The sequence below is a fragment of the Rhinatrema bivittatum genome, chromosome 3 (genome assembly GCF_901001135.1).
Source record: "Rhinatrema bivittatum chromosome 3, aRhiBiv1.1, whole genome shotgun sequence".
Classification (NCBI taxonomy): Eukaryota; Metazoa; Chordata; class Amphibia; order Gymnophiona; family Rhinatrematidae; genus Rhinatrema; species Rhinatrema bivittatum.
The window spans coordinates 423,571,541-423,599,197 of record NC_042617.1 but is presented as its reverse complement, the minus strand read 5'-3'; the positions used below and the strand labels follow the sequence as shown (position 1 = coordinate 423,599,197).

Sequence of the window (27,657 nt, the reverse complement as noted above, 5' to 3'; positions counted from 1 at the left end):
ATCTTTACAACTTTCTGTTTTATCTGTAAGAACTGCTTTCTATGAAGTTGTGTATCATGCTATGGGCTGGATTTTAAAACCTCTACGCTCCTAAATCCAGTGGATTTACACCCGTAGAGGGGGTTACGCGTGCCGGGCCTATTTTCTAAAGGACTGGCGATGCGTGTAAAGCCACGGGATGCGTCTAAGTCCCGGGTCTTTACACGCAGGGTGGGACAGAGCGGGGCCAGAGGCCTCCGGCATAGCAGCCATTTGCCACTGTCGGAGGACCACGTACCGGCAGGCTGCCGGCACGCACAACTTGCGCCTGCCCAGAGGCAGGATCAAAAGGTAAGATTGAAGTCGGGAGGGGTTAGAATAGGGCTAGGGGTGGAAAGGTTAGGGGAAGGGGTGAGAAGATTAGAATAGGGAGATGGGAATGGGAGAAGGCCACGGGCGTCAGCAAGTGCAAGATGCAATACTGTGCACCCCCTTGTGCGCACCGACCCCCGAGTTTATAACATCGGGCGTACACGTGTGTGCGCTGGGTAGCATGTGAACATGTACGCCCACGTGTATGTTTTAAAATGTAACCCTATATGTCTGGAAATACAAACTGTTGACCACAAAACAGTCTAATTTTATAATGACAACATTTCTAAAAAATCAGATTTCTGTCCTGCTCTGCCACAAAGGTAACCAAAAGGGTTGCTCTTAAGAAATGTCATCAAATGATGATTCAAGAAAGTATATAGGGAGAGACTGAAATGAATCCACATCCCCTTCAACTGGAGTTTCAACTCTTCTATTTTCAGGCAAATAAAAGATTTTAGAAAGAGTCTGACATTTATCTAATGGAATAAGCAAGATATCAAAAATATTCTTCTTAAACAGGTCCAACGACGACATCAGTCTGGTTGCTGAAAAATTCAAAAAAGATGTAGTCTTCATTCTCATAAAGTTTTCCATCCTCTCAATCTAACCATGTAGCCCCAGGCTATCATTAATATGAGCAGCTTCCACTGCTTGTAAAGCAGGTATTTGAGAGTTCAATTTACGTATTGAATTGCTCTTGAATTTTTACTCTAGTATCTGCTGTTATATGACTCTGTTGTTGCACTGTGGTCGATAAAGTTCTGTCAAGTTTAGATACCACCCTCCAGATATCAAGCATATTGATATTTGATGGATCCTAAATTTCTCATATATCCTGGGGTAAAGCAAATACAGAAAGTAAAAGCATCCATGCCTCAAAATTGGTTCCCTGGGGAGAATCAGAATCCCCTTACTACTTATTACATTGGATAATATTGCATCCTCCTTATTACTTTATTCATATTTTTTTTCATTTTGTTGTAAATGAATAAAATGTATTAAAATATAAATAAAATAAGAACATTTGCTGATGCTCTGAGTATGTGTGCCAAAATATGCTTACACCTGCTCCCAAGAAGGTATACATTTGTGTGTGTAGATTCATAAGCATACTTTTGATATTTGAAAGTATGCAGGTAAATAATTTCCCTATCCCAATTCCATCCCCTGGAATATCTCTTCATGTTCCGAGTGTACATTAAAGTACACATCATTGAGATATGCATGTACTTTTTTCAAGCACTGACCCCAAGCTGGTTCTCAAAATGTGATGTATGCACATAAAATGGGTTTTATGCATGTAAATCCATTAGAGGGCTATTTTAAAAGCCATTTCAATGGGTAAAACAGTGCTTTACCTGCAGAAATGGGGATCTTTGAAAATTGCCACTATGCATGCAATTCTACCTGTGGTGAAAGAAGGCAGTCCCTGGGCTAGGGCTTGGGGAGAGGCTTGCAAGTAACACACCCTTTTAAATTTTAAGAAGTATGCAAGTAACTTTACCCAGAATACATAGCCATACAAAAAGGAGGTGCAAAGTTGAGTGAGTGCTTTCTTTTTGAAAACTGGTGCCAAGTACATGGGTAAAAAGAACCTGTGTTCTTTACTAGGGATGTGCAGAGGGACGCCATACGTTGCATTCGTGATTCGGATTCATCGGGGAGCAGATACATTGCATTTGGCTGTATGGCACCGCCGATGATTTAATACGGTGATTTCTATTCGTGTCCCAGCTAAAATTAAAATTAACTACAACTCCCCACCCTCCTGACCCCCCCAAGACTTACCAAAACTCCCTGGTGGTCCAGCGGGGAGTCCGGGAGCCATCCCCTGCACTCTCACACCCTCGGTGCCGGTTTCATCATGGCGCTGATAGCCTTTGTCACAGGGGCACCGGTGCCATTGGTCAGCCCCTGTCACATGGCCATCAGCGCCATCTTGTGCTCCTACCATGCGACAGGGGCTGACCAATGGCACCAGTAGCCCCTGTGACATAGTATGGGCATAGGCTATCGGCGCCATTTTGAGTACTGGCATCGGACGGCCAGAGTGCAGGAGGTCACTCCGGGACCCCCGTTGGACCCCCAGGGACTTTTGGCCAGCTTGGTGGGGGCTCCTGACCCCCACAAGACTTGCCAAAAGTCCAGCGGGGGTCTGCTCCTGCACCCTGGCCGTCCGATGCCAGTACTCAAAATGTCACCGATCGCCTTTGCCTTCACTATGTCACAGGTACCGATGGTCAGCCCCTGTGACATAGTGAGGGCAAAGGCGATCGGCTGCCAGTATTCAAAATGGCGCCGATCACCTTTGCCCTCACTATGTCACAGGGGCCGACCGTCAGTACCTGTGACATAGTGAGGGCAAAGGTGATCGGCGCCATTTTGAGTACTGGCATCGGATGGCCGGTATGCAGGAGGTCGCTCCCGGACCCCCGCTGGACTTTTGGCAAGTCTTGTGGGGGTCAGGAGGCCCCCCCCCAAGCTGGCCAAAAGTCCCTGGGGGTCCAATGGTGGTCCCAGAGCGACCTCCTGCACTCCGTCCGTCCGATGCCAGTACTCAAAATGGCGCCGATAGCCTTTGCCCATAATATGTCACAGGGGCTACCGGTGCCATTGGTCAGCCCCTGTCACATGGTAGAAGCACAAGATGGCACCGGTGGCCATGTGACAGGGGCTGACCAATGGTACCGGTAGCCCCTGTGACAAAGGCTATCGGCACCATCTTGTGCTTCTACTATGTGACAGGGGCTGACCAATGGCACCGGTAGCCCCTGTGACAAAGGCTATCGGCGCCATGATGAAACCGGCACCGAGGTTATGAGTGCAGGGGATGGCTCTCGGACCCCCCGCTGGACCACCAGGGAGTTTTGGTAAGTCTTGGGGGGGTTCAGGAGGGTAGGGGGTTGGTTTAAATTTTTATTTAGGTAGCCGTATAATTCGGTGAAGATTCGTGTATTTGTGGGGAATGGCGATACGTTTCGCTTTCCCACGAATACTACGAATAGTGCAATATACGTTGCAGATCGCCAATATGGCGAAAATGAATGCACACCCCTATTCTTTATGCTTCTTTAAGGCAGTTTGAAAACATCCCTCTTAAAAATTAGTTTTAGAAACTAACTTTCTTAGGCAAACAAAATTTTTCAAAACTGATATTTTATCTCCCCCCTTGCTATTTTTATTTTAACCTGACAAATATACCATGGAATTTCAAAACAGGTACATTATCTATAAAGCATTCAATTCAAATTGTCATTAGCTTGAATGTTTTGAACATGCAAAGACATTATTTAATCATATCACATCTGAAAATTAACAATAGCTGTTGAATTTTATTAATAATCTGTTACTCACCATATCCAATTGGCAATAAGATTTTCCATGTGCAGTCCAAGTTGCTAGGGTAATTTCCAGGGAAACCTGGACTCAAAATCACACCAACCATATCTGTTAGCGTCCCACCACACCTTGCTGTAAGCAAAAAATATAGTTTAGTCTTTGTATAATTCGCTTACATTTAATCTTTTCATTTAATTATGTTTTATGATGCTATCTTTTTTTTTAATTGTTATCTGAGTTAGGTGTTTCTCAAAAGGGTGGAATACAGATGTAAATAAATAAACTGTACAGTAAACTGACTTAAGATTAGCATCATATGGAAAAAGGGACAAGGAGAAAAAATGTTAAAGAAGACTCTAGTTAAAGTGAAAATATTTATAAATAAATACTGATACAAATGTGTCAGCAAGTCAGACAGTGTATACTAAAGGTTTTCAACACCCGTCTTCTCTATCATCCATCTTAAATCAATCACTCAAAAAACATAGTTCTATTTTAACATTTTTCAGTAACTTTGTCTTAAAGACATTTTTAAATGCAGACATAACACCCAAAACCCAAGTTAATTTAAGACACATTAAGAATTTAAAATATAAGTAATCATTTACAAAGTAGTACAATGATGACATGTATGAGCAAGCTGAAAGGAACTCATATTTTTAGACAGCGAGATGGGGTGCATTCTTAGAATAAAAAAAAGTATGTTGTTTGTAATTTCTTTACGAATGCTTATATTTCAGTAAATCATTAATGAGCATTTATTGAAGGGCCTTCATACTTGTGGGTTATGCTGTGTATTTAACAGCTTAGTGCCATTCTGACTTGCCCAAGATTTTGTGTAATCATTGGTCCTTCTTCAGTCCATAAACAATTCTTATAGATATTTTTAAAAGCAGATAAAACTTTTAACAGAGATAGTAAATTTTACTTAGCTTCCAATGGGGCTAATGCAATATCGGGTGCTGAGCTCAGCACACTGCTAAATGCACAGTTGGATGCGCTAGACATATGCCCAATGTAATATCAGGATTAGCACATCTAAAACATGTGTCCATACCGGTGCATAGCTAATTGCACTCATCACATGCAAATGCCATATTGATGAGGCTATTAGGTAGTAAAAACAAATGTGTGCTCGACGCGCACATATTAACCTTCAAAAATTAACACCAGCCCAGAGCTGGTGGTAAGTTTTGAGGTACCCCAAGCCATGCTCAAAAAAGCCAAAAATTCAGCTTTTCTGTGGTTCCTCCTACTTAATATTGCTATGATACTAAGCAGGAGGAACCAGAGAAAGCTGCAACATGAAAAAAAAAAATTTGACAGAGGTCAGGTTAGGAAAAGAGAACCTCAATTTATGAGCATTCATTTTCCTAACCCATGGCTGCACACGGATTAGGAAAACGGACACTTGGAAAAGTGAGTGTCGGTTTTCCATACCTGCACACAGTCACGTCTCCTGGGTGCTCAATGCCATGGATGTGCTAGGGATGCACAATTTATCCATTGCTCATCCCTTTTAATGTGCCAGCTCTTTTGAGTACTTCATCGAGCGTCCAAGACAGGATATGATCAAAAAGGTGTGTCCAGTTTGGATGCACGTATTTTGCGCGCATGATATTGCATCAGCCCTAATATGTGTCCCATGCTCATAACCTGACATGTATCCATGTTTCAGAATGTATTTCTCCCTGCATCAGGGGCACAAACTTATGGTATAGAAACATAGAAGTGACGGCAGAAGAAGACCAGACGGCCCATCCAGTCTGCCCAGCAAGCTTTCACACCTATTTGTTTTCATAATCTGTTACTCTGACCGCTGAGGTCAGAGTAACAGATTATGAACACAGACCGCTGAGGCATTTCCTGAATGTTCTGACTGAAAGTGAAAGAAAGCTGCCATGTTGTTAAAAACATTGAGCAATCAAAAATGCACACATAATAAAAAGTGATTGGTTGTCACTCAGCATTCAGCCCTGACTATCACAATAACTTTTATGACAAAATGACTGCATGTAGTGCTTATTTATAAATGAACTAGCCGTTAAGCCCGTAACAACGGGCTCAGTCCGTTTCCTTCCCACTCCCTCCCCCTCATTCTCCCTCCTCCTTCACTCTCTCACCCCCTCCCTCACCTCCCTTCCCCTCTCTCTCACCTCCCTCTCTCTCACACCTCCCTCCCCCTCTCTCACCTCCCTCTCTCTCACCTTCCCTCTCTCCTCCCTCCCTCTCACCTCCCTCTGTCACCTCCCTCTCTCTCTCTCACCTCCCTCTCTCTCTCTCTCTCACCTTCCCTCTCACCACCTTCTCCTCCCGCTCCTGCCGGCAGATCTCGGGGGGGGGGGGGGGTGTCACTCCCGCGCGCGGTGCTGCTTCTCCTACCGCTCCTGCCGGCAGATCTCGGGGGGGGGGGTGTCACTCGCGCACCGCGGCGCTGCTTCTCCTGCCGCTCCTGCCGGCAGATCTCGGGGGGGGGGGGGGGTGTCACTCGCGCGCGGCGGCGCTGCTTCTCCTCCTGCTCCTGCTTCGCGGCCGCCGCCGCTCCTGCGGCCCCACCGCCATGTTTTTTGTTTCGGGCACGCACGGCTCTGACCAACGTGCTGGCCCGCACATGCGCGGTAGAGCTGCTCTCTACTGCGCATTTGCGGGCCGTCAGTCAGAGCCCATTTATAAGGTAGATGGACACTATGTCAAAGCATACCAATCTATTTCAAGAGTAAGTCTCAATAGTATATATTCAAAATTGTTCCCATTGATTTAACAAAGCTTCACGATTGTTTCCACATTTCAACTCTGTTATCTGGTCAGTAACCTAGAAAACACATGAGTAACAGGAAACACATGAGTTTTCTCTAAGCAATGGTGCACCATGGATGCATTTATCTTCTCTATAGACAAGCAGTTCCTGTGTTTATTGAATCTTGTTATTACAGATCTTTTATTGCAACCAACATAGATAGGATCATAAGGACAAATGATCACATATACAACCCACATATATGAACAATCAGAATACTTCCATAATTTAATATTGCATTGTCCATTGAGTGGAAGCCATTCACTGCCTATAATCTTGTCTACAGGGAAGACATGTGTTGAAATGTGGAGGAAATCATGAAGCTTTGTTAAATCAATGGGAATAATTTTGGATATATACCCTTAAGACAGTCCATCCATCTGGACTTACTCTTGAAACAGATTGGTACTCTTTGATTTAATGACCATTCAGTTTTAAACATAAGCGCTATATACAGTCATTTTGTCAATGAAGTTGTAATATTCAGGGCAGATTGCTGAGTGACAACCAATCACATTTAATTATGTGTGCATTTTTCATCGGTCAATATTTTTAATAGCATGGCAGCTTTCTTTCACCTTCAGAGTCAGCAAATTGAGGAAATGCCATAAGTTTGTCCCCTGATGCAGGAATAAATAAATTCCAAAGCACGGCCCATGTCAGGGTAATGAGCACAGGACACATATTAGAAACTAAGTAGAATTCACTTTCTCTGTTGAAAGATTTATCTACATTTAAAAATATCTATAAAAACTGTTTATGGATTAATGAAGGACCAATGATTATACAGCTCAGGTAAGTCAGAGTGTCAGTAAGCTGTTAATTAAACAGTGTAACCCACAAGTATGTAGGTCTTTCTTTGAATGCTCATTAGTGATTCATCTAAATACAAGCATTCCTAAAGAAAATACAAACAATACATTTTTGTTAGATGAGAGGAAGCAGTAGTTGTACTTTTTATTTGTTTTTGTTTACCCTCTCTGTTGGACTTCTGTTTTTTTTGGCATTTGCATCTGAGAATATCAGCACAAACTTACTAAATTACAGAAAGGGGTGCATACTATAATGTTGTAACTTGAATGTCTTCTTCCTTTCCCTGTTTTACATAGAATACATTTTGACAAGGTTTGACTCAAAAGTCTCTGGTACAGCATAGCCTCTTGCCAATGTGTACTTGTTTGTTTTGTTTCCTTGTAGAAATTTAGGCAAAAGGATTCACAGTTTTGATTGTTCTTACGGTTTTAACCAACTAGACATCATGGGATTGATTTACCCCCAGAGGTTTGGCCCTCCACTAGATATATGGTGACTGAATATGGGATTTTCCAGTGTATCTATTGTCATAAAGTGGGATATTAAAACTATATTTATCAAGATTTCAAAACACTTTAAAACTTACCTGAAAAGGCTTAAAAAAAAAAGGCAGAAAGAATTGGAGTGTGATTGAAAATCTGTACATGTTTTTTCTATCTATTATAGAGCTCTGCTCTGCTCTGTTTCCATCCACAAATGTTGCTCACCCAGCTACATGAGTGGCTTTTCTTCATCTCCTGAATGAGGTTGGTTTACTAAGCTACATTAAGACTTTACTGCACCGTAAATAGTGTTTACTGCATGATAAATGCCTTAACACACAGATGACACACAATATGGGTATACAAATGAGCTGCTTTACATGTGAATGCATGCAGACATATGCAAATTAGCTCATACATAGGGAACTCTAATGGAAGTCAAATAATGCAGTGTGCCTGAAAATTTGCAAAGCCACATTACTTGATTGAATGTTAGCTATATCTCAAGAAGCACAGCTAACTTTCCTTGGAATCATCGAGACATTAACATATGTCCCAATTCTCCCAGGCTGAGGCCTTAAAATGGCCAGTTTGGACCCTGTTGCTCCACCTCTAGAGTTGTAAAATGGAGGTCTGTTGAAACCTCCTTTCCACCCCTAACCACTCCAGCTGACCCTGAGGATGGGGAGTTAGCTCCTTCCCCTAGCCCAGAAGTCCTCCCATTTGTATAAAAAATGCAGACCCCTGCACCATCATCTTTCAGGTCTCTAAACCCTCTGATCTCCTAGTGTGCTTACATTAATTTCCTTATTAGTCTGGTATAGCGATAATGACAAAAGCCGAATGGCCAATTTATTGAGGCATGAATGTTCAAGGACAGCGTCCTTTTCATCAGATGCATGAAGTATAGTATAGAATATGGGTAAAATATACATGAGGATGGGTGGATGCAGGGTTAAAATGCATGGCAAAGAAAAGGCACTGAATAGGGCAGGACAGGGCGTGGAAAGAGTGTAAATAAGATTATAGTTCATCCTACTGACAACGGAGGTAAATGTGAAAAGACAGGATGATCTGAAAATAGTTAACTTCAAGGATATCTGTAGTGTGTCATGAAGGCATTGTCTCTATTTAGTTTCTTGATGAGTTCCAGTTCAACAATTTCTCACTAAAGTTCCTCTTTGAAGTTCCTTTGTAGCAGTATGTCAACTTTAAGATCAGAAAGAGAATGTCCTGTAAGGTTGAAAGGTTCTCCTACTGGTTTTTGAATGTTGCCATTTCTTTCTTTTTTTTGTATTAACTTTTATATAAGTACATAAGACATAATATGGAAATAGATATATATAATAAAACCAAACTTCAAAAGGCAAACAGATAAGCCAAATAAGGAAATATATCGCATGACCACATATTAAATGAGGGATCAAGAATAAAGTTAAAGGAAAAAAATAAATCTAGCACATAATTGCCCAAGCGACCCACTAAAACTCTTATTAATTCACCTTAAATGTGCCCAACAAAAAAGTCTACAGGTGAAGAGGGTCTACAAATATAAACTTGTTCTTCTGAAAGAGTATCTCCCACTGCATGGGAACCTCAGGAGGAAGGAAGCACCCAACTCAAGGACACAAGGTTTTAAAGAAATAAATTGCTTCCTTCTTTCCTGAGTTCCCTTGAAAAGTCTGGAAAGATCAACACATTTTGACCACTTAAAGTACTGGCAAAATAATAAATTATGATCTGTGAACTGTGAAGGACTTCAAAGGGCCGTGGGATAAACACTGTGGATCCATAAAGTCTAGAAGACGTGAATGAAGAGTGGGTGGCTCGTGGGAATGACGGCTACTACCTGGAGATAATACCCTTATTCAATAAACATACACATGGTTAATGCAACTCCAACATTGCTCTAAGACTAAGCTTCAATGGCAAGAGGAAATGTGGTAAAAAGGATTTGCATTCACAAAAAAGTGGGGGGTAGCTTGCTTGTTAAGGCAGTTACTACCCCAAACCAAATAAGCCTGATACTTCACTTTCAATGCATATCCAGCATAGCTCTCTGCTTCAATGGCAGGGGAGAAAGAATGATACTTCACGCATATCCAGCATAGCTCTCTGCTTCAATGGCAAGGGAGAAAGACCAATACTTCACGCATATCCAGCATAGCTCTCTGCTTCAACAGCAGGGGAGAAAGTCTACTACTTCATTTTCAATGTATATCCAGCATAACGCTCTGCTTCAATGGCAGGGGGAATGAAGAAAAGGGGATCTATATACAGACAACAACCAACAAGGACTGAATTACATAGTCTGGGTAAACAAATAAGCATGGGTGTAGCTTGCTTATTGCGGCGGTTACTACCCTTAACTAATTAAGCTAGATATTTCACTTAGATGCAGTTCCAACACTGCTCTGTACATTAATGGTGGGGGTGGAAGGGAAATAGAACCAAAAGGTTACTAAGAGCCAAGAAAAACAGATAAGTATGAGAAAAAAAAAGTGTGAAACTTGCTGGGCAGACTGGATGGGCCATTTGGTCTTCTTCTGCCGTCATTTCTATGTTTCTATGTTTCTATGATCAGACTCAAGGACAAAGGAAACAAGAAATGTAGCATGAGAAGTGATATTATCTTGAAATGGCTGCAAAACATTAGATATGTCAGAGCTATCAAAAGAAGCAAGTAAATCAAGAGACCTTTCCTGAACATTAGGTATCTTCCTAACATTAGGGATCTAATAGGAATTAGAAATAAAAAAAATCAGAGGAAAATTGCAACACCTCTATCATAATTTTTTTAAAGAGCTCTATTCCTGATAAGAACCATGATTGTGGAAAGTTCAAAAAGTGGACACTTTAAAACCTCAGTTTATTTTCAATAAGTTCCTGATGCAAGTGTAGATTTAAATTATCTTTAATCACAGCAGCAGAATTCAACTCTAACAAATCAATAGCAGTTGAATGAGACGAGAGTGCTTACTCTACATTGCTGTTTCTCAGATCTAAATCAGCAAATTTATGAGAAGCATAGGAAGTATAAATACATAATAGTGCTACAGGCTGAGAGATAGAGGTTTCAAAGCAAGTTACAGCCCTACATATATTGCAAAGTGAAATATGTAGCGCTTCTGAAGAACCTTCTGAATACTCAGTTAAAACAGAAGCTTTTATAGGAATAGCATCTAAAGTAATAGGGACCTATATGGTATGGGACCCTGAACTTCTGAACCTAAAATAGAGATAGAAGGAAAGGCAAATTGCTCCACATTTGTAGAATTACCCTAAGAGTCAAGAGTTCCAAAAGTCCGAGGACCTGGAGTTTCAAACAGTACACCTGGATCATCTTCAAAACTTATCTTCTCGGGTTCTGACCAATGCTGTTGAGTTAATGCTGGTGGGGGCGTAAATTAAGACTAAGAGAGGTCTCAAAGGTCTCTGATGAATCAGGCTTTGAAGAAACATTTAAAGATACCACATATGAGTCCTTGTAACCCCTTACTGGGAGAGATACCATCAGGGAAGAAGCAACTTTCCCCTTTTCATTTCCTTTCCATATCATACAGAAATTGGTCAGAAGGGATACGTGCAAATTTCCATCCTAAAGACTGACATTACATTTTGTTTCCTGCAAAACATTTATCCTGTTTGACTTAATGCCCTCTTTAATATATACTAGAGATGTGCAGTCGTTTATCACGAATTAGGCAATTACAACAAAATTGCCTAATTCGTAGTGGTTCGGGGGCCCCGAAACCCGAAAAGGATTTTCCCCGAATTTACAGAGTTGTAAGTGGTGTTATAAGCCACAGGATGTATCATGTGCTCTGTTGTATTTTGAAAAATCTGTTTTGAGATTGTAACTTCATCAATGTGTTTCAATTTTAATAGTGTGAATGTGTGAATGAGTGAGTGAGTTTTATGACACACTTTTTATGTGATTTGGTGAAAAAATTTGATAATAAAGATTTGTAACTTCTCATATGTCTATGTATAGTTTACACTAGTGTTGAGAGGATGATAAAATATCACCCAATGTGTGTACCTTCTACATAACCATTTTATAACATAAACATATATGTGTGTAAATACGCGCACATGTTAAAAAATTGGCTATATGTGTGTACATGTGCACACAATTTCATATTGATGCATTCATCTGTATGCAGATGGTGACTCAAGTGCATAAGTTGGGTGAACTTTAGTAGATATGCCTTCCTGCACAATTAACTGTTTCCCCAGGTCATTCCCAGTTCGCCTCAGTAAAGGAGAGGACTTCTTAAACCTTCTAGCTTACTTAGCTCCCTTTTACTCTATTAGCCCCAATGCTTAAAACCCTGCTAACTAGACTAATTTTGCTTGTTACATGATTTACATACCATCTATAGCAGAAGAAAAGTTATGTGATAAGGGACCTAGGCACATGCTTGTGCATGTAAATACTTACACACATAATTCATGGTGCAGCCCTTGCCCATCCATATCCTGCTCATGTCCCATTCCTTTTTTGCTTTTTAAGATTTGTGTGCATAATAAGAGATACGCATGTACCCATGCTTGTTTTAAAATCTGCGTAGTACGCACTGCGCCAAGTCACATACATATCTCTCAGCTTTGATGCGCATAAAAGTTTTAAAATCCACTAGAAAGTGCATATATAAATGCTATATTCGGAGGTTTCACCATTTTGCTGAATTTACTAGGGGTGTGCATTCGTTCCCTACGAATTGGTAATCCGCAACGTATAGGGCCATATTTGTTGTATTCATGGGGAAGCGAAAAGTATCGCGATTCCCCACGAATACAACAAATCTTTGCTGAATTATTCAGCTGCCTAAAGGAGCCAATTTAAACAAACCCCCCACCCTCCTGACCCCCTGGAGATTTACCAAAACTCCCTGGTCGTCCAGTGGGGGGGTCCGGGAGCCATCTCCTGCACTCATACCCTCGGCTGCCAGGATTCAAAATGGCGCTGATAGCCTTTGACCTACTATGTCATAGGGGCTACTGGTGCCATTGCTCCTACCATGTGACAGGGGCTGACCAATGGATGGCCGGCACCATCTTGTGAAGGAATAAGGGAGCAGGAAAAGGGAAGGGCATGGGTGGGGCATGTGCTTTCTGAGGCAGGGCCAAGACTTACATGCATAACTCCAAATTTTAAAACCGAAAACCACAGCATGCATATGCCAGATATCCACATAACTTTATAACTGCTCTTGATGAGGAGCAAGTCTATAGCTCTCACGTTTTATGGCTTATAGAACAGGATGAGGGATGCATGTCAACTGGGTGACACGTAAAATGAAGAAATAGAAAGGTCTGAAAGTCCTCGCTATTAACTGGACAAACTAGCAGACTACTTGTAAAACTGGGAATGTGCCTTGTGTGAACATGTTTTGAAATTCACAACATAAGTACATAAAAGGTGACAAGGTTTATGGAAGTCACACACATTCTACCTGTGTTCGAGGTAACCTCTTAAAATTAGGAGCATACGTATGCATGGTTTGTGCATTTTAAAACATATGTTCGCAAGTTCATGCACAATTAAAAATTCCAGTTATCCTTGCTCACACACCAATATGTGTAGATATAGGTGTGCCCACTTCTTTAAAAATCCACCTCATAGGTTGCTATTTTAAAAGACATGTGCAAACATTTTCCAACTACCTTGTATATCTATACATTTGCTAATTATGTGGCATCTGTGATATTAAACGTATTTATTGTGTAGTACTGATTGGGTGGGAGGACTGGGTAGACATGAAAAACCAGGAAGATTTTGATGACCTGGAGGACTGGGCAAACTGGTGATATAATTGGTAAACTGGTTAATTTCCTAGATGTACGCATATTTTAAAATTAGTCAACTTACGTGTGTTTATTGACACTTAAACATGTAAATCCTAGTTTATTTTCATGAGTAAAATATATGTGTGTATATTTTTAAAGTAGATGGGTAAAATATGAGTGTTTAATGCATTGAAGAATGTAGTTTCAATGCATTGCACGTCTTCACTCATTCGCCAACATATGTGCCTATGTTGTAGGGTAAACATTCGCACATTTTATAATATGCGCATATGTGATACACACATTATAAAATACTATGGTAAAACTACACATGACCACATGCATGCATATATGCCCCCGCGTGCAATCATTTAAAAGTTATCCTCCCTGTATCCTTAAGTAACTGTGAACAAGTTATCCGCTTGTGGAACAATTTTCATGAAACAGAAGTACTGAAACTGCTCTAAACTGAAAAAAAATTCTTATCAGAAGTTCTTCTTTTAACAATGAAAGAGCAAGATGGTGACTTTTCTCAGTCTAAAATTAATTTTAAATAAAGACAAATGATGTTCTAAAATGTCAGTTATTATGCTTGCAGTGTAATACTGACAAAAATATATCACAATCCCAGGTCATAGAGAAGGGGCTGATATAGATGATGTGTAGTTGTGTACTGGCAGTTTGGGTGGAATAATTTTCAAAAGGGAAAGTACATATAATGATAATTTTTCCAGGCTGTTTTTCTACAGGGCTTATATGTATGTGCAGAAAAATTGTATATGAAAAATGCAATGGTATATGCAACAATGTGCAGTTTAGTATATTGGCCTCATTTTATTTTTAGTTATTTAGATTTATTACCTGCCTTTTGAATAAGAAATTCTTCTTAAGGCAGATTACAGCATATTAGAGTCAAAGCCCTTAGGTGTAACAATTTAGCAATTCCCGTCTGAGGGAGAAGGTGGATAGTAGCAGTTAGATGGAGGTAAATCAATTCAAATTTGAGAGAAGGTGGATAGTAAAACTCAAAACATACACATCTCATGAAACATCTCAGTATGCAACAACCATATAAACTGGCACAAATATCATTACTATATACTTTATCTAATTTTGTAGATCACTACAGAGGAAAGTAAATATGGACAACAAGTATCATTTTGTCTTGAAGATCGATGATCATTTGAGGTCATACCTTTTGTTTATTAGGTAGAATTCAATGATACCTGAGGAAATATTTTTCTGAAAGGGTAATAGGTGGAGCTTGGCCAGATAATTGGAGCCTATAGTTCATGCCAATTCACTATATACAAGTTTATGTTAGGTAATTGTAGACTACTTAATTTTTTTCCTAAATAGATTCATTAGAGGAAAAATCATAGGGATAGATTTTAAAAGGTTGCATGTGGGCATACATGTGCGTGTGCTATCCGGCGCACGCACATGTACACCCGATTTTATAACTTTTGCGCTGGCGCATGCAAATTATAAAATCCAAGGTCAGCACGCACTGCCTTCCCCCATTCCCTTCCCACCCCTTCCCCTAAACTTTCCTTCCCCTTGCCCTACTCTAACACCCCCCAAAATTTTTATTTTACCTTTTGTGCCTGTCGGCACACGATCCTCCGACACAGCGGCAATGTCCACTCTCTTGGAAGCCTCTGGCCCTGGCCCTGCCCCGGAACACCCCGCCCCCGACCACCCCTTTTGTAAAAACCCTGGACTTACACACGTCCCGGGGCTTTATGTGCATCACTGGGCCTTTTTAAAATAGGCCCAGCAAGCGTAACCTTTAGAAAATCTGGCCCATAATGTATTAACTTATTTTATAGTTAGTGTGATATGCTTTGAAATTTGACTTTGGGGGAATAGTATCATACAAAACAGGGATATCCAACTCTGGTCCATGAGGGTTGTATACCAATCAGGTTTTTGAGATAACCTAATGAATATGCTTAAAATAAATTTGCATCAACACTGCCTCAACACTATGCAAATCTATCTCATGCTTATTCGTTAGGCATATCATGAAAACCAGACCAGTTTGAGGTCCTCATACACTGGAGTTGGACACCCTTGCTATAAAGGGTGTGACGAGTAACTACCATGGGCACTTACACAAAGCATCAAGTGCAAAAGTGTTTATGCATTTAACAAATTCATAACCATTCAAGTTCATTGGTGAAATACAGTGTTTTGTATTCTAAGCATCACTATTACTGCAGATGGGGCCACAGAAGTTTAAGTGGTAGAATGTGTGAAAACTGTACAGTAATAATACAATAGAAATCATTAGGCATAGACTCTATAAGAGCAAAGAAAGGCTAGAGCAAAATGCATAAACCTACCAATACAAAGTGGAGATGGGTAATTCCAACGGCGAACTGTTCCAGGCATACAAGAAATGTGAGAATGTCCCTATAAAAAAGGGAAAACAAAATACAATTATTGCAGGTCTAATATTTGGGATTCTACTTGTTGTGCTCCTAGTAAGAGATTTTGCTGCATGAAATCTAAAAGGGAAATAAGTAATTAAAACCATCTGAAACAAAAATTAAGGAATTTTGCAGCAATTATTTTAGCACTAATGGCATTTTTGATTACTATTACAGTTATCATTAAGGTGAAGAATGTCACTTGTTGGAAGATTAGCATTCCTTGTGCAGCTGACAAATAACCCATGGTTCACATTTTAAGCAAACAAAAGATTAAGAACCATTACGCTTGCTTATTTGAGCAACAGCTTTACTAAACAAAGGAAAAAGTACAAATGAACTTGTTGTCTTATCAGAAATTACTATGGGGATCAAAAAGATATTTTGCTTTGACCATAAGACCTAAAGTCATCAAAATGCTATAAATATAGCAGAAATAGTGCATATGATAAAAAGGGGGTGTGGTTAAGCTAATTTTCTTGCTGCCACATCACATAGGTAATCTCTATCAGGCCAATACAGAACGGTGCGCTCGGCCGAGCGCAGTTAGCCCCCGTTTGGCTGCGTATTTTTGACACTCTATTATTACCCCTTATACAGTAAGGGGTAATAGCGTGTGGAAAACACATGGCCAACCCCCCCGAAACTAATAGCTCTCATCACATGCAAATGCATGTTGATGAGCCTATTAGGTAGTCACCTGCAATTCAGAAAGCAAAATATGTGGCCAAGCTGCACATTTTACTCTCAGAAATTAACTCCTGCCAAAGGCAAGAGTTAATTTCAGATGGTACCAGGCAAGCATACAGAATCGGAGGCCCCAAAAATAAAAAAAAAACAAAAGATCTGCCTGCAGCCCGCTAGTTGGAAAACAGACGCTCAATTTTGCCGGCGTCCGTGTTTCGAACCCGTGGCTGTCAACGGGTTCGACAACCGAAGCCGGTAAAATTAAGCGTCGGCTGTCAGACCCACTGACAGCCACCGCTTCTGCCAATAAGGAGGTGCTAGGGACATGCTAGTGTCCCTAGTGCCTCCTTAATAGTGCGGGCTCTAATTTAAATACTGAATCACGCACCCAGGAGGGGTGCCTGGGCGTGCATTGAGAGAATGGGTGCTCGCCTCGAATCACCGGCTCTCCTGCGGACTTTACTGTATGGGCCTGTATGACAGAGAGAGAAAGAGAGAGACTCTGTAGAAGCCAACATGTAAATTAACTATTTATACCACTGTAAGAGGGGCACTTTTAACTCAGGATGTGATTTTGGGGGTGGGGTAGGTTTTGGGGACAGTTTTACATACACAGTTAGAGGTACAAACAGCAAAGTTGACATCAGTGAAGATTTTCTGTCATTTGGAATGATGAAAGGTAAAAGAGTTGTTGATACGTGCAATGCAGTCTCTACCTAGCTTGATGGGAAAATCTAGGAGAAATAGAAGAGCGGTGGGCAAAAACAAATGCAGATATTTTTTAAGGCTACTAGCCTTTTTGTAAAAAAAAAATAAAGGTAAGAGGAAAATGAGGCTACAGTGGCATTCTAAAGAAGTATCTGAAAAGGTAAGAAAAATAGGTTAGCGTTCCCAAACAATAAGAGATTGCAGAAAGAAGCCAGACAATAATACCTAGTAAAGGAAAAAAGCGGTTGGGAAAAATAGAGTGAAAATGCAAATGGAAGAGAAATGGAGTAGCAACTTGGACTGGTCACTGCTGCCATAGATTATGTGGGCCCCTGGGAGCAGTGATGGAGACTTCTCCATGTGCCCCCCCCCCCCCCTCCCAATATTTTCCCTATCATGGGTTTTTGTTTAAAAATCAAACAGGCATTGCTTGTGTTACCAGTGGTGGGAAGGAGGGGCCAGGGGAAATGAGGGAGAGGAGTCTTTGCCTCATATGCATTTGAGTCATGCAGCTGCAAATTAATGGTTGGTTGGCTCTTGGGCACACACAATCTAGGGAAAGGGATGGTCTTCGATGGGGTGATAAATAAAGAAGCCCTCTCCAGCACACTTGCATCTCACCAAGCACCACCCATCCTCTGACCCTCTTTTGTGTTATTTTTTTGTCAAAGGTTTTGTTATGGCAGCGTTCAGTTATGTCGCAGCTGGGTGTCGGAGAACCCACAATTGTTGGTATGTGTAATGGTCAGGATTTGTTTATGCAGAGCTTTGTTAACAAGTGACTGGGTACAGCTACAAAAGTTGTGACTCTGCTGGCTGTTGTGAGATTCTTGTTTTGGGAAAGACCTTCAGGTAAGGTGCCCTGGAATAAGTATCTTGCTGGGCAGTGTCAGGTACTCTATGAGGGACAAAGTCTTATGTTGGGGATAAGGTGTTCAAGTATGTTTAAAGTGAACCAGTGAACATTGCAGATAGAGAGTATAACTGGTGTAAAGAAATGGACTTGGAGAAAAGTCTGTACAAAGCATTTGGAATCCTTTCAAAAGGATTCAGTCCTTGAAATGAGAAACAGTGAAGTTGGAGAAACCTACAGCAATGGATATGAGGACAATATACTAAAGACTTGGTGGTATAAGGGAGAGTCTGGAGGAGAAAATTGCCTTTGGGTTGATGAGCTGATTTGCATTTGTTAGTGACTGTTTTTTGAACACTATTTGCTCTTCCTTCAAGAGGTTTTTTTTTCTCTGTACTATTTCCTGCAAAAATCTAATTTTTAGTTTTATTCAATTGGACATTAATCTAATCTTTGCAATACATTCTTTTTGTTTGGAACTACAGCAGAAGTGTAGATCCTTTGTTTAAATAAATCTTTCCTTGGGCTTCCCAGAAGATATTTGCTAACTACTGGAGGAAACCTAATTGTGTTGAACTATTCCAGGGCTACAGAGGTGTCACTCACTTCCTCTGTAGTCTATATAGATGACCCATGGAAGAAGTGAGTTACACTAGTGATAGGAGGAAGTGCAAAGTGGCATTCTAAGACCCATAGGTGAATAGGAGGAATATGTAGATGCTGATGAGGAAAAAGCAGAATGGCTTAACAAATGTTCCTGTTTGGTGTTTACTGAGAAGGACCAGGTGTAAGACTACAGAATATAGACATAAATAAGAATCGAAGAGAGAAAAACCTCAAACAATTTAAAAAAAAGTGTATTTATGAAGAACTCTCTAAATTTCAAGACATCAATATGCAGGCAAGTTAAAAACAAAAAAAAAATATAGGGTAGATAGCTATGGGTTATTGGAGCAGACTGGGAGTGAACTGCTGAACGCCTACCTGCATCGCTGCTCATTGCTTTTTAAAATCCCCCCCCGCGCATGCGAGTCCTAACCCGCCCAAACATTCATGTGTGGGTTTTAAAATCTGGTGCACTTTTTGGGATATTTTCTGATACATTCTCAGGGAAGATTAGTCAACGTATGTGGATTATGAAAGTTTGTTTACTAGCCTGCAAAACTATACTTAAGGTATGGCTAAAGATGGAGGGACCCTCTCTGTCAAGCTGGAAGTCGTCTATTATTCATCTGCTGACAATGGAAACTTTGAACTCGGGACACTTGACGATACGAACTAGAAGAACCCTTCATGCAATCTGGATGCCATTTATCCTCACTTTGCCACAGGAAACAAAAAGTCTATTTCTCAACCGTATGGACATTTGAATTGTAGAATTCATGGTGGTTTTTCTTGGCCTAGCTTGACATTTCAGTTTTTATTAGATGGCCTTTTTTATGTTAATTTTGCTGCTATAATTTTTTTTTTTTTTAGGAGCCTCTTCGGTGCAAGGTGGGGGGGGATGGGGTGTGGGAGGGCATGGGGGAATTCTAAATGTGTATAGGGCTTACAATCATATGGTATGATATGCCATTCCATATGTTTGTTTCTTTTGTAAAAAATAAAAACAGGTTTGTCATAAAATCTGGTGCACATGTGTGCATGGGAACCATATTTTATAACATATGTGCATCGGCGCGCACATGTTATAAAATAGAGCGTCCATGTGCTCGTGCTGGGAAGCGCATGCACATAGACGCATGTGCGGCCATTTTAAAATCAATCCCTAAGGCAGCATGATTTTTTTTTTTACCAAAGATAGGTTTTGTCAGACAAACCCACTTACTTTGGGTCCCAAGAGAGCTGGATCAGGGGAGAGCATTAAATGTAGTATACTTGGATTTCAGTAAGGTGTTTGGCACAGTTCCACATAGGAAACTTATAAATAAATTGGGGCCCTTGGTTCAGTGACGATTTGGTTAGAAACTGGTTCAATGGCAGGCGAGAAAGGGTAGTGGTAAATAGACTACATTCTGAGAAAAAGAGAGTTACTAGTGATGTGTTGCAGGCATTGGTTCTTGAACTGGTTCTTGTCTGATATTGTAGAAGGACATTTGAGAAAAGTTTGTCTTCTTTTGTAGTTAATACCAAAAGCTGGAAAGTGTAGGAAATATGAGGAGGGTTCTAGTGAAGCTTAAGAAAAAGCCTAGAGTCTGGAAGCTAAGATTTAATGCTAAAAATGCAAAGATATTCATTTGGGCTGCAAAAATTCAAGGGAAAAATATAATCTAGGAGAGAAAGTGCTCTATGCATGGAACAAGAGTGAGATCTGGGGATTGATCATTTTTGAGGATCCCAAGGTGTCCAAACAGGTGAATAGTGCCATGGCAAAAGCCAGAAAGATGTTTGGGTGCACAGGGAGAGGAATGGTCAACAGAGAAAAGGAGGTGATATTGCTCCTGTATTATCCCTGGTGAGACCTTATTTGGAATACTGTTTACAGTTCTGGAGACTGCACCTTCAAAAATATATAGACAGAATGAAGTTGGTCCAGAAGATGGCTCTAAAATGGTTAGTGATATTTTTTGTAAAGCATATAGGGTTAGACTTAAATATCTAAATACAAATATGCTACAGGAAAAATGAGATACCTCAGAGGCATCAATTCACAAGAGGTGGCTCTCTTTCAGTCGAAAGACACTGGACCAGTGGCGTAGCCACGGGTGGGCCTGGGTGGGCAGGTGCCCACCCAACTTAGACCCAGGCCCACCCAACGGGCACCGGAACTGCAAGGCTGTCGCGGGATCCCATCCCCGCGACAGCGAACAAGAGAACCCTCGCCTCGCGCGCCATCACCGCACACATGGGGAAGCGCTGCTGCGGCCGTATGGCCAACCGGTCTTCCTGTTGAGGGGGGGGAGCGGAAGCGCCACGCGCAGCTTCCGCTTCCTCCCCCCAGTGCAGGAAGATCAGCTGCCTCTCCTGCTGCCACCCGTTCTCCTGCTATCTTTGGACCAAACGGCCCGCCGAACTTCCTGTTTGGGGGAGCGGAAGCGCCGCGCACAGCTTCCGCTTTCTCCCCCAAAGCAGGAAGATCAGCTGCCTCTCCTGCTGCCACCCGTTCTCCTGCTATCTTCGGGCGTCGGGCCGTACTGCCCGCCGATCTTCCTGCTTGGGGCGGGGGAGGGAGGAAGCGGACGTTGTGCGCAGCGCTTCCGCTCCCCCCCCCCGACAGGAAGTTCGGCGGGCAGTACGGCCCGACGCCCGAAGATAGCAGGAGGCCGGTGGCAGCAGGAGAGGCAGCTGATCTTCCTGCTCTTGGGGAGAAAGTGGAAGCTGTGCACGTGCTTGAATGTGTATGTGTGGATGAGAATGGGAGTGTGTGTGGGTGAAAACTGGAGCCTGGGTGTGTATGTGGGTGAGAATGGAAGCTTGAATATGTGGGTGAATGGGAGCTCGAATGTGTGTATGTGTGGTTGAGAATGGGAGCCTGGATTTGTGGGTGGGTGAGAATGGGAGCTTGAATGTGTGTATATATGGGTGAGAATGAGAGCCTGGGTTTGTGTGGGTGGGTGGGAATGGAAGCTTGAATATGTGGATAAGAATGGGTGCTTGAATGTGTGTATGTGTGGGTGAGAATAGGACCTTAAATGTGTATATGTATGGATGAGAATGGGAGCTTGAATATGTATGGGTGAGACTGGGAGCATGGGTTTGTGGGTGAGAATGGGAGTCTGGGTTTATGTGTGTGGGTGAGAATGGGTGCCTGGATGTGCGTCTGTGTGTGCATAAGAATATAAGCCTGGGGAGGGGTGAGAAAGTGAGAACTTGAATGTGAGCTTGTGGGGGGGGGGGGAGAGCATATGAGAGTGACAGCTTGAGTGTGTGAGAGGGAGTCTGTGAGAGAAAGTATGTGTGTGTGTGTGTGTGTGTGTGTGTGTGTGTGGAAGGGAAGAAGACAGTAATAGAAGAAAGACACTGAAAAGGAATTAGGAAATGAGCTATAAGGGAAAAAATGGGAAAAAGAGACCAGGACCAACTGATTAAAAAAATACAAAGATCAGACAACAAAGGTAAAAATATATATCTATATTTTGAGATGTTAGCAATTTAAATATAAGCAACACAACCGCTCTCTCAAAATTTATGGACAGGTAGGAGCCGTGTATAAAATCGTAATAATAAGAAGGCTAAAGTACCACAAATCACCGTGAATTATGTTTGTATCATTAAGTAAACCTCATACTTAGGCGTAGATGTGAATGCTATGCTGCATAATTTGGCATTATTTATCAGTAAAAAAACAACTAGTAGACCTGCATGCCTACAGCCCACCCATGTTAACCTTGTGCCCACCCAAAAAATCAATTCTGGCTACGCCACTGCACTGGACTGTAAAATATATGTTCAGAAAGAGTGGTGGATGCATGTAACACCCTCCACTGGAGATGGTAGAGACAAGGACAGTATCTGCATTCATGAAAGCATGAGGCAAGCACAGGGGACCTCTGAGGGAATGGTACTGATTATAGATTTGAATAATTGTGTGGATGGACAGACTAGACAGGATGTATGGTCTTTCTATATTGCATAGACAACTGGATTTTAACCTACAAGGTTGTTTTTTTTTTCCCTTCTGCTGCTCCAAGGTCTTATATATTTAGTAGATATTAGTTCTTCAAATTTCTGTCTTTCATATAAAACAGCTATCAACATATCAGAAAGAGACATCTTCATTTCAAGTTAAAGAGCCCTATCAGTGTTTGACATAGCTGAAACATTACAAATCAACTGTGGAAAAAATAGTGGCATTGTTAATAGTGAACCAGAATGTTAAAATATATACAGCTAGGTCTGTATGTCGAACCTTGAGGTTACAGTAAGAGGTTTTGTTTTTTTCTACTTTTGATTTTGAAGCCTTGAGGTTATTCATTGTTGACACATTGTTAATTCTCCTTGTCTTGATACAAAGCTTCTAAAATAAAATCATCTGATATGTAGTATCTATTGTATATGAAGGTCAAGAGCTAGTAACTGTGCTTCTCTCAGATCTGACCCTCTCACTTTCCATTCTTTCTTTTTAAGACTAACTCAGAATGGCTCACTCGAGATTCAACTCTAGGTTGACTAAGATCATGTATATAGAATAGTTTGGATCTGAAAATTGACTAAAAGGTTTGAATGTTCAATTGATGAATACTTTCGTGCACAGTATCTATTGAAAACACTTGGCACAGCACTCAGAACTCAACCAATTAAAATGATAATTCTAGTCAATTCAAACATTTTCAGGGAAACATATAAATTGGAATTTAACACTGGCAAAAATTGTCTTTGTGCAATAGGTTTATATGGTTGTTCATTTAATTTTATTTTAAACATACTTAAATTTTAGTTTAACATTGTTATTTGAAGCAGACTGTAGAAAGGATTAAGAGTATATGACTAGCCCCTGCTTTTTATCAAAATACAATCCCATTTATTTCATTTTCACATTTTAAAATTCTTACTGTTACTTTAACATTGCTGTTTCAATAGTTATAGACAACATGCAATGCACTATAGTTGGCATTTAGGGATGATGATGAGATTAAGTAAAGAAAAAACAATAATTAATTCCTAGACATAGAAAACAAAAGATTCTACAAATGACATCAAATATCAAAAGTGAAATTGGAAGATGAATATATGTAAAGAATAAGCACAGACAACCTAATCAATATGTATTAGAATCAGGGCCATCAACCAATCACAAAATTAATAGTCCAAAAGAAAGTGGAGAGTCAGATCATAAACCATATTTTTAGAAGAAAATCCTTATATCTAAGGGAGGGAAAGAGTTTACTACAAATTGTTTAGAAAGCAACTAGTGGGGACAATCACAATACCATCTTTACAGATATGTTTTTCTTTTCAATTCATACACCAAAATGGGATATAGTGTATAATGCCACTCAAAATGTATAGCAATCAATGGCCTATGAATAAAGTCAATACCAGACAAGATTAATGTACAGAAATAAAATTTATGGAAGACTCATACAAACTAAACATTAAGTTAGAGGACCATAGCCCTAACTCGATGAAACATGTAATAAGCATTGGGTCACAATTAAGCCAATCTTTCTGTGTATAAATGTTTTTCTTTTTTAATTTTGCAATTTAAAAACTCACTTTAGGAAGGCTTCAGTCATTGTGGAACCATGATGGCATCAACCTGAGCAGACGCCTAAGAACAATCTCTGTGATTTTCTATTTCCTCTTTTATCCTTGATTATGAGGAAGAAAAGAAAAGCTAATGTTAGATCTTACCCAGTGGAGATTCTACCTGCTGCTGGAGGCCTCCTGGATTCAAGGAATGTTCATTGATGGTTTGCCAGTTTGAGGCAGTTCTGGGAGGGGAGAAAGTAGAAACCAAACTGGCCTTCCCACTGAGCTTTGATGCTTCCTTCAACCCTAAGACATGGGATCCATTACCATTATTCAAGGGGTTTCTTTACCTACAAGTGGGAGTAACAGCGTCCCCAACTATGTGAGCCGATGGGGCTGCTGCAAACGAAGAGCAGGTTTGCAGAATCCTGCAGAACTGAAGCTTGGAGCACAGGGACATTCTTCAGAAATATTTGCAGTGCTGATTCAGTGACATGAGGAGGTGAGCATGGCAATGAAGAGAAGGGGCAACACTGTGCTGCATTGCTGAGAATGGATCCAGTGTGCCCACCAAGCATGAGAGAAAGTAATAGTCCTGGGGTGGTCAAATCATTGACTTTGGAGGATTTTACTTAGTCTATGGTACAAGTGGATGAGATTTTGGCTGGATGGATAATACAGATTTGTAGTTTTTCATCGGATGCAAACATAAGATTATGATGATCATAACAACAAGCTGGGGCAACACATTTCCCGGTTATGTCGACTTCCATCTAAGATTTCTTCACTTTAGTTATCTAAGGCTGCTTTTATGAAAACAATGTATTTCTTCAAAGTAGAATTGACCTAGTAGAATAATTCCAGGTTTAAGAACCTTTGGATATTGAATTTTTCTAGGCTGAAATTGTTGTCATTTTATGAGACAGTTAAGAAGTGTTTTCTGGAAATTGTGTGCATCCTCACAATAGTTGCCACCTTAATATAAAGTTTACCACCTGCCTACAAGCAAGATGATATTGGCTGCACCTGAACGTGAAATCAAACTCTTGGTTTCAGCAGTTGGATGAGTCAGCTTTGCTTGTCTCAAGAGGAGACACTAGGGAGAGGAATATAAATTTTGGTATTCACTTTGGATATGGACAGATATTTAGTTAGTCCTCCATGTTTCTTGGACAAAGAGTTAGTAGTTTTTCAGACAACTCAGAATATTAAGAGAACATGCTTACAGTTTAAGAATTAGGTCTTAGGCCTAGGTACTACTTTTGTTCTTAAATTCCTGTGCAAGTGAATTATCATTTTTCAGTATAAAAGGTATGAGTTTTATGACCATGAGCACCTCAAAAAGTTATTGGGGCACAAGATATCTGTTTAAGTTGGTTTCCTTTATTGTTATATTTATATTGATTTACAATGTGGAATCATAATATATTTATGCTTGGGCTACTTATATACATATATATTTTTTCTTAATGTTGCTTTGATCACTTAAGGATCAATATTCAACTGCATTTTGCTGGATAATGAAAGACCAACAAGCGCCTGCGGGGAGGGCCCCCTTAACAGGGCACTTGCCAGAGCGGGCGCCCCCCTTCCCCGCTTCTCCCTACCTCAGCGAGGGATCCGGGGCTTCCTGGGGGCAGGCCCGGTCAGACGAGGTGCCATCATTCAGACCGGCGCGTCTGAATGATGATGTCATCACATCGGCGTGCATCGATGCGGCGATCTCAGTCCCGGGGTCTCGCGAGACCCTGGGCTTTAAATCCAGGGCGATCGCTGGGCCAGGCCTCTTTTTGCCTGCCAGCGCTCGCATTGTAGTGGTGGGAATCGCGGGACTAATCGAGGAGGAGGCCCGAAGATGAGGCCGGAGTCGGGGGCAGCCAGAAAAATCGGGCAGGCACCGCAATGGACGCCAAAAAGAGACCCGGTGGCCTTCGAAGAATTTTAATCTATTTTGCTGCCGAGAGTTCCAGCGGCCACGTGTGGGTCGCGGCGGGGGGGGGGGGGGGGACGGGACTCAAAGAGGGCCTGAAAATGGAGATAACATTTTGGAGGTCCCTCACAGCCCAGAAAACCAGTGTTTGTCTCGAGGCAGGCAGCACAGAGGACAAAAAAGGGACCTGAGACCCGACTGGGGAATTTAAAGGGCCAAGCAGCTTTTGTGGACTACACGGGGTGCTGCAGCTATACATGCCCAGAGACCCTCGGAGGCAGAAGGTAGTATGGAACAGAGAATCAGGAAGCAAGGAAGGGGCAAATGACTTCACTTGACTCCCTCCCCACAACTGAACTGTGAGTAATAATCTTGTTGTTTCCCACGTCCGCACGGAAAATGGCTAGAGAAGGAGTAAATGCATGTGGGAGAGCAAGGCAGACCAGGGGGCAGAGCCATCAGCAGAAGGAGGCGGAGCCCCAGCTGAAGCAGGCGAAGAGACCCGAGCGTGTGGGGGAGGGAGGAGGAGACCATGGCAGACGCCCCAGACCAGACGGAGTGAAGGCACGGGGGAGCGGAAAAGCACAGACTGCCAAGGGAGGCGAGGAGCAGCCTGGGAGGAGGACGAACGGACGGAAACCGGCGGCGGCCACAGAAGGCGCTACGGGGAGCGGCAGTGGCGGAGAACTGGCAGGAACGCAGCCAGAGGCCGGACGGTACAGTACACCACCGTGGGGTTGGCCCATGTGCTCCCCGATGGGGACGACTGGAGCGGTAGCTTCATCTTAAGTGCAGTGAGGACTGGAAGGAAACCCGTACACTCTCGCCACATGGCAAGCACCAATGTATCCCCCTTGGTGGCAGGTTCCTTCACCGTGATACACAGCACTGCCAAGCAGCACAACCGTGGGAAGCGGCCAGCTGTCAGAAGCAGGAATGAGAGGGGAGACGGCGCAGGACACGGAGGAGCGGGCAAACATGCATGAGAAGCTGGAGGGGGAGCTGCCCATTGGCGAGGTCAGCAACGCTACCAGCAATCAAGCATGGAGATCGCGAGAGGTGGAGGACACAAGATATCTGTTTGTTGGTTTCCTTTATTGTTCTTTTTATAGTGATTTACAATGTGGAATCATAATATATTTATGCTGGGGCTACTTATATACATATATATTTTTTTCGTAATGTTGCTATGATCACTTAAAGATCAATATTCAACTGCATTTTGCTGGATAATTGTGAGTAACTCCAATACTCAAAGTAGCTGGATAACTTTTCTGGCTAACTCTTGCCATGCCATAGAATAGTCCTAAGGTTAGCCAGATAAAGTTATTTGC

The 27,657-nt window shown here is 41.6% G+C and overlaps 1 protein-coding gene across 1 annotated transcript in view; it reads right to left on the bottom strand.

Moving 5' to 3' along the window:
* The window catches only part of CSMD1 (CUB and Sushi multiple domains 1), a 4,035,193-nt gene that overhangs the window by 755,679 nt on the left and 3,251,857 nt on the right, over positions 1–27,657 (bottom strand). Inside the window, 2 exon segments of the mRNA XM_029596871.1 lie at positions 3,709–3,825; positions 15,927–15,996. Of these exon segments, the coding sequence (XP_029452731.1) occupies positions 3,709–3,825; positions 15,927–15,996 (187 nt within the window).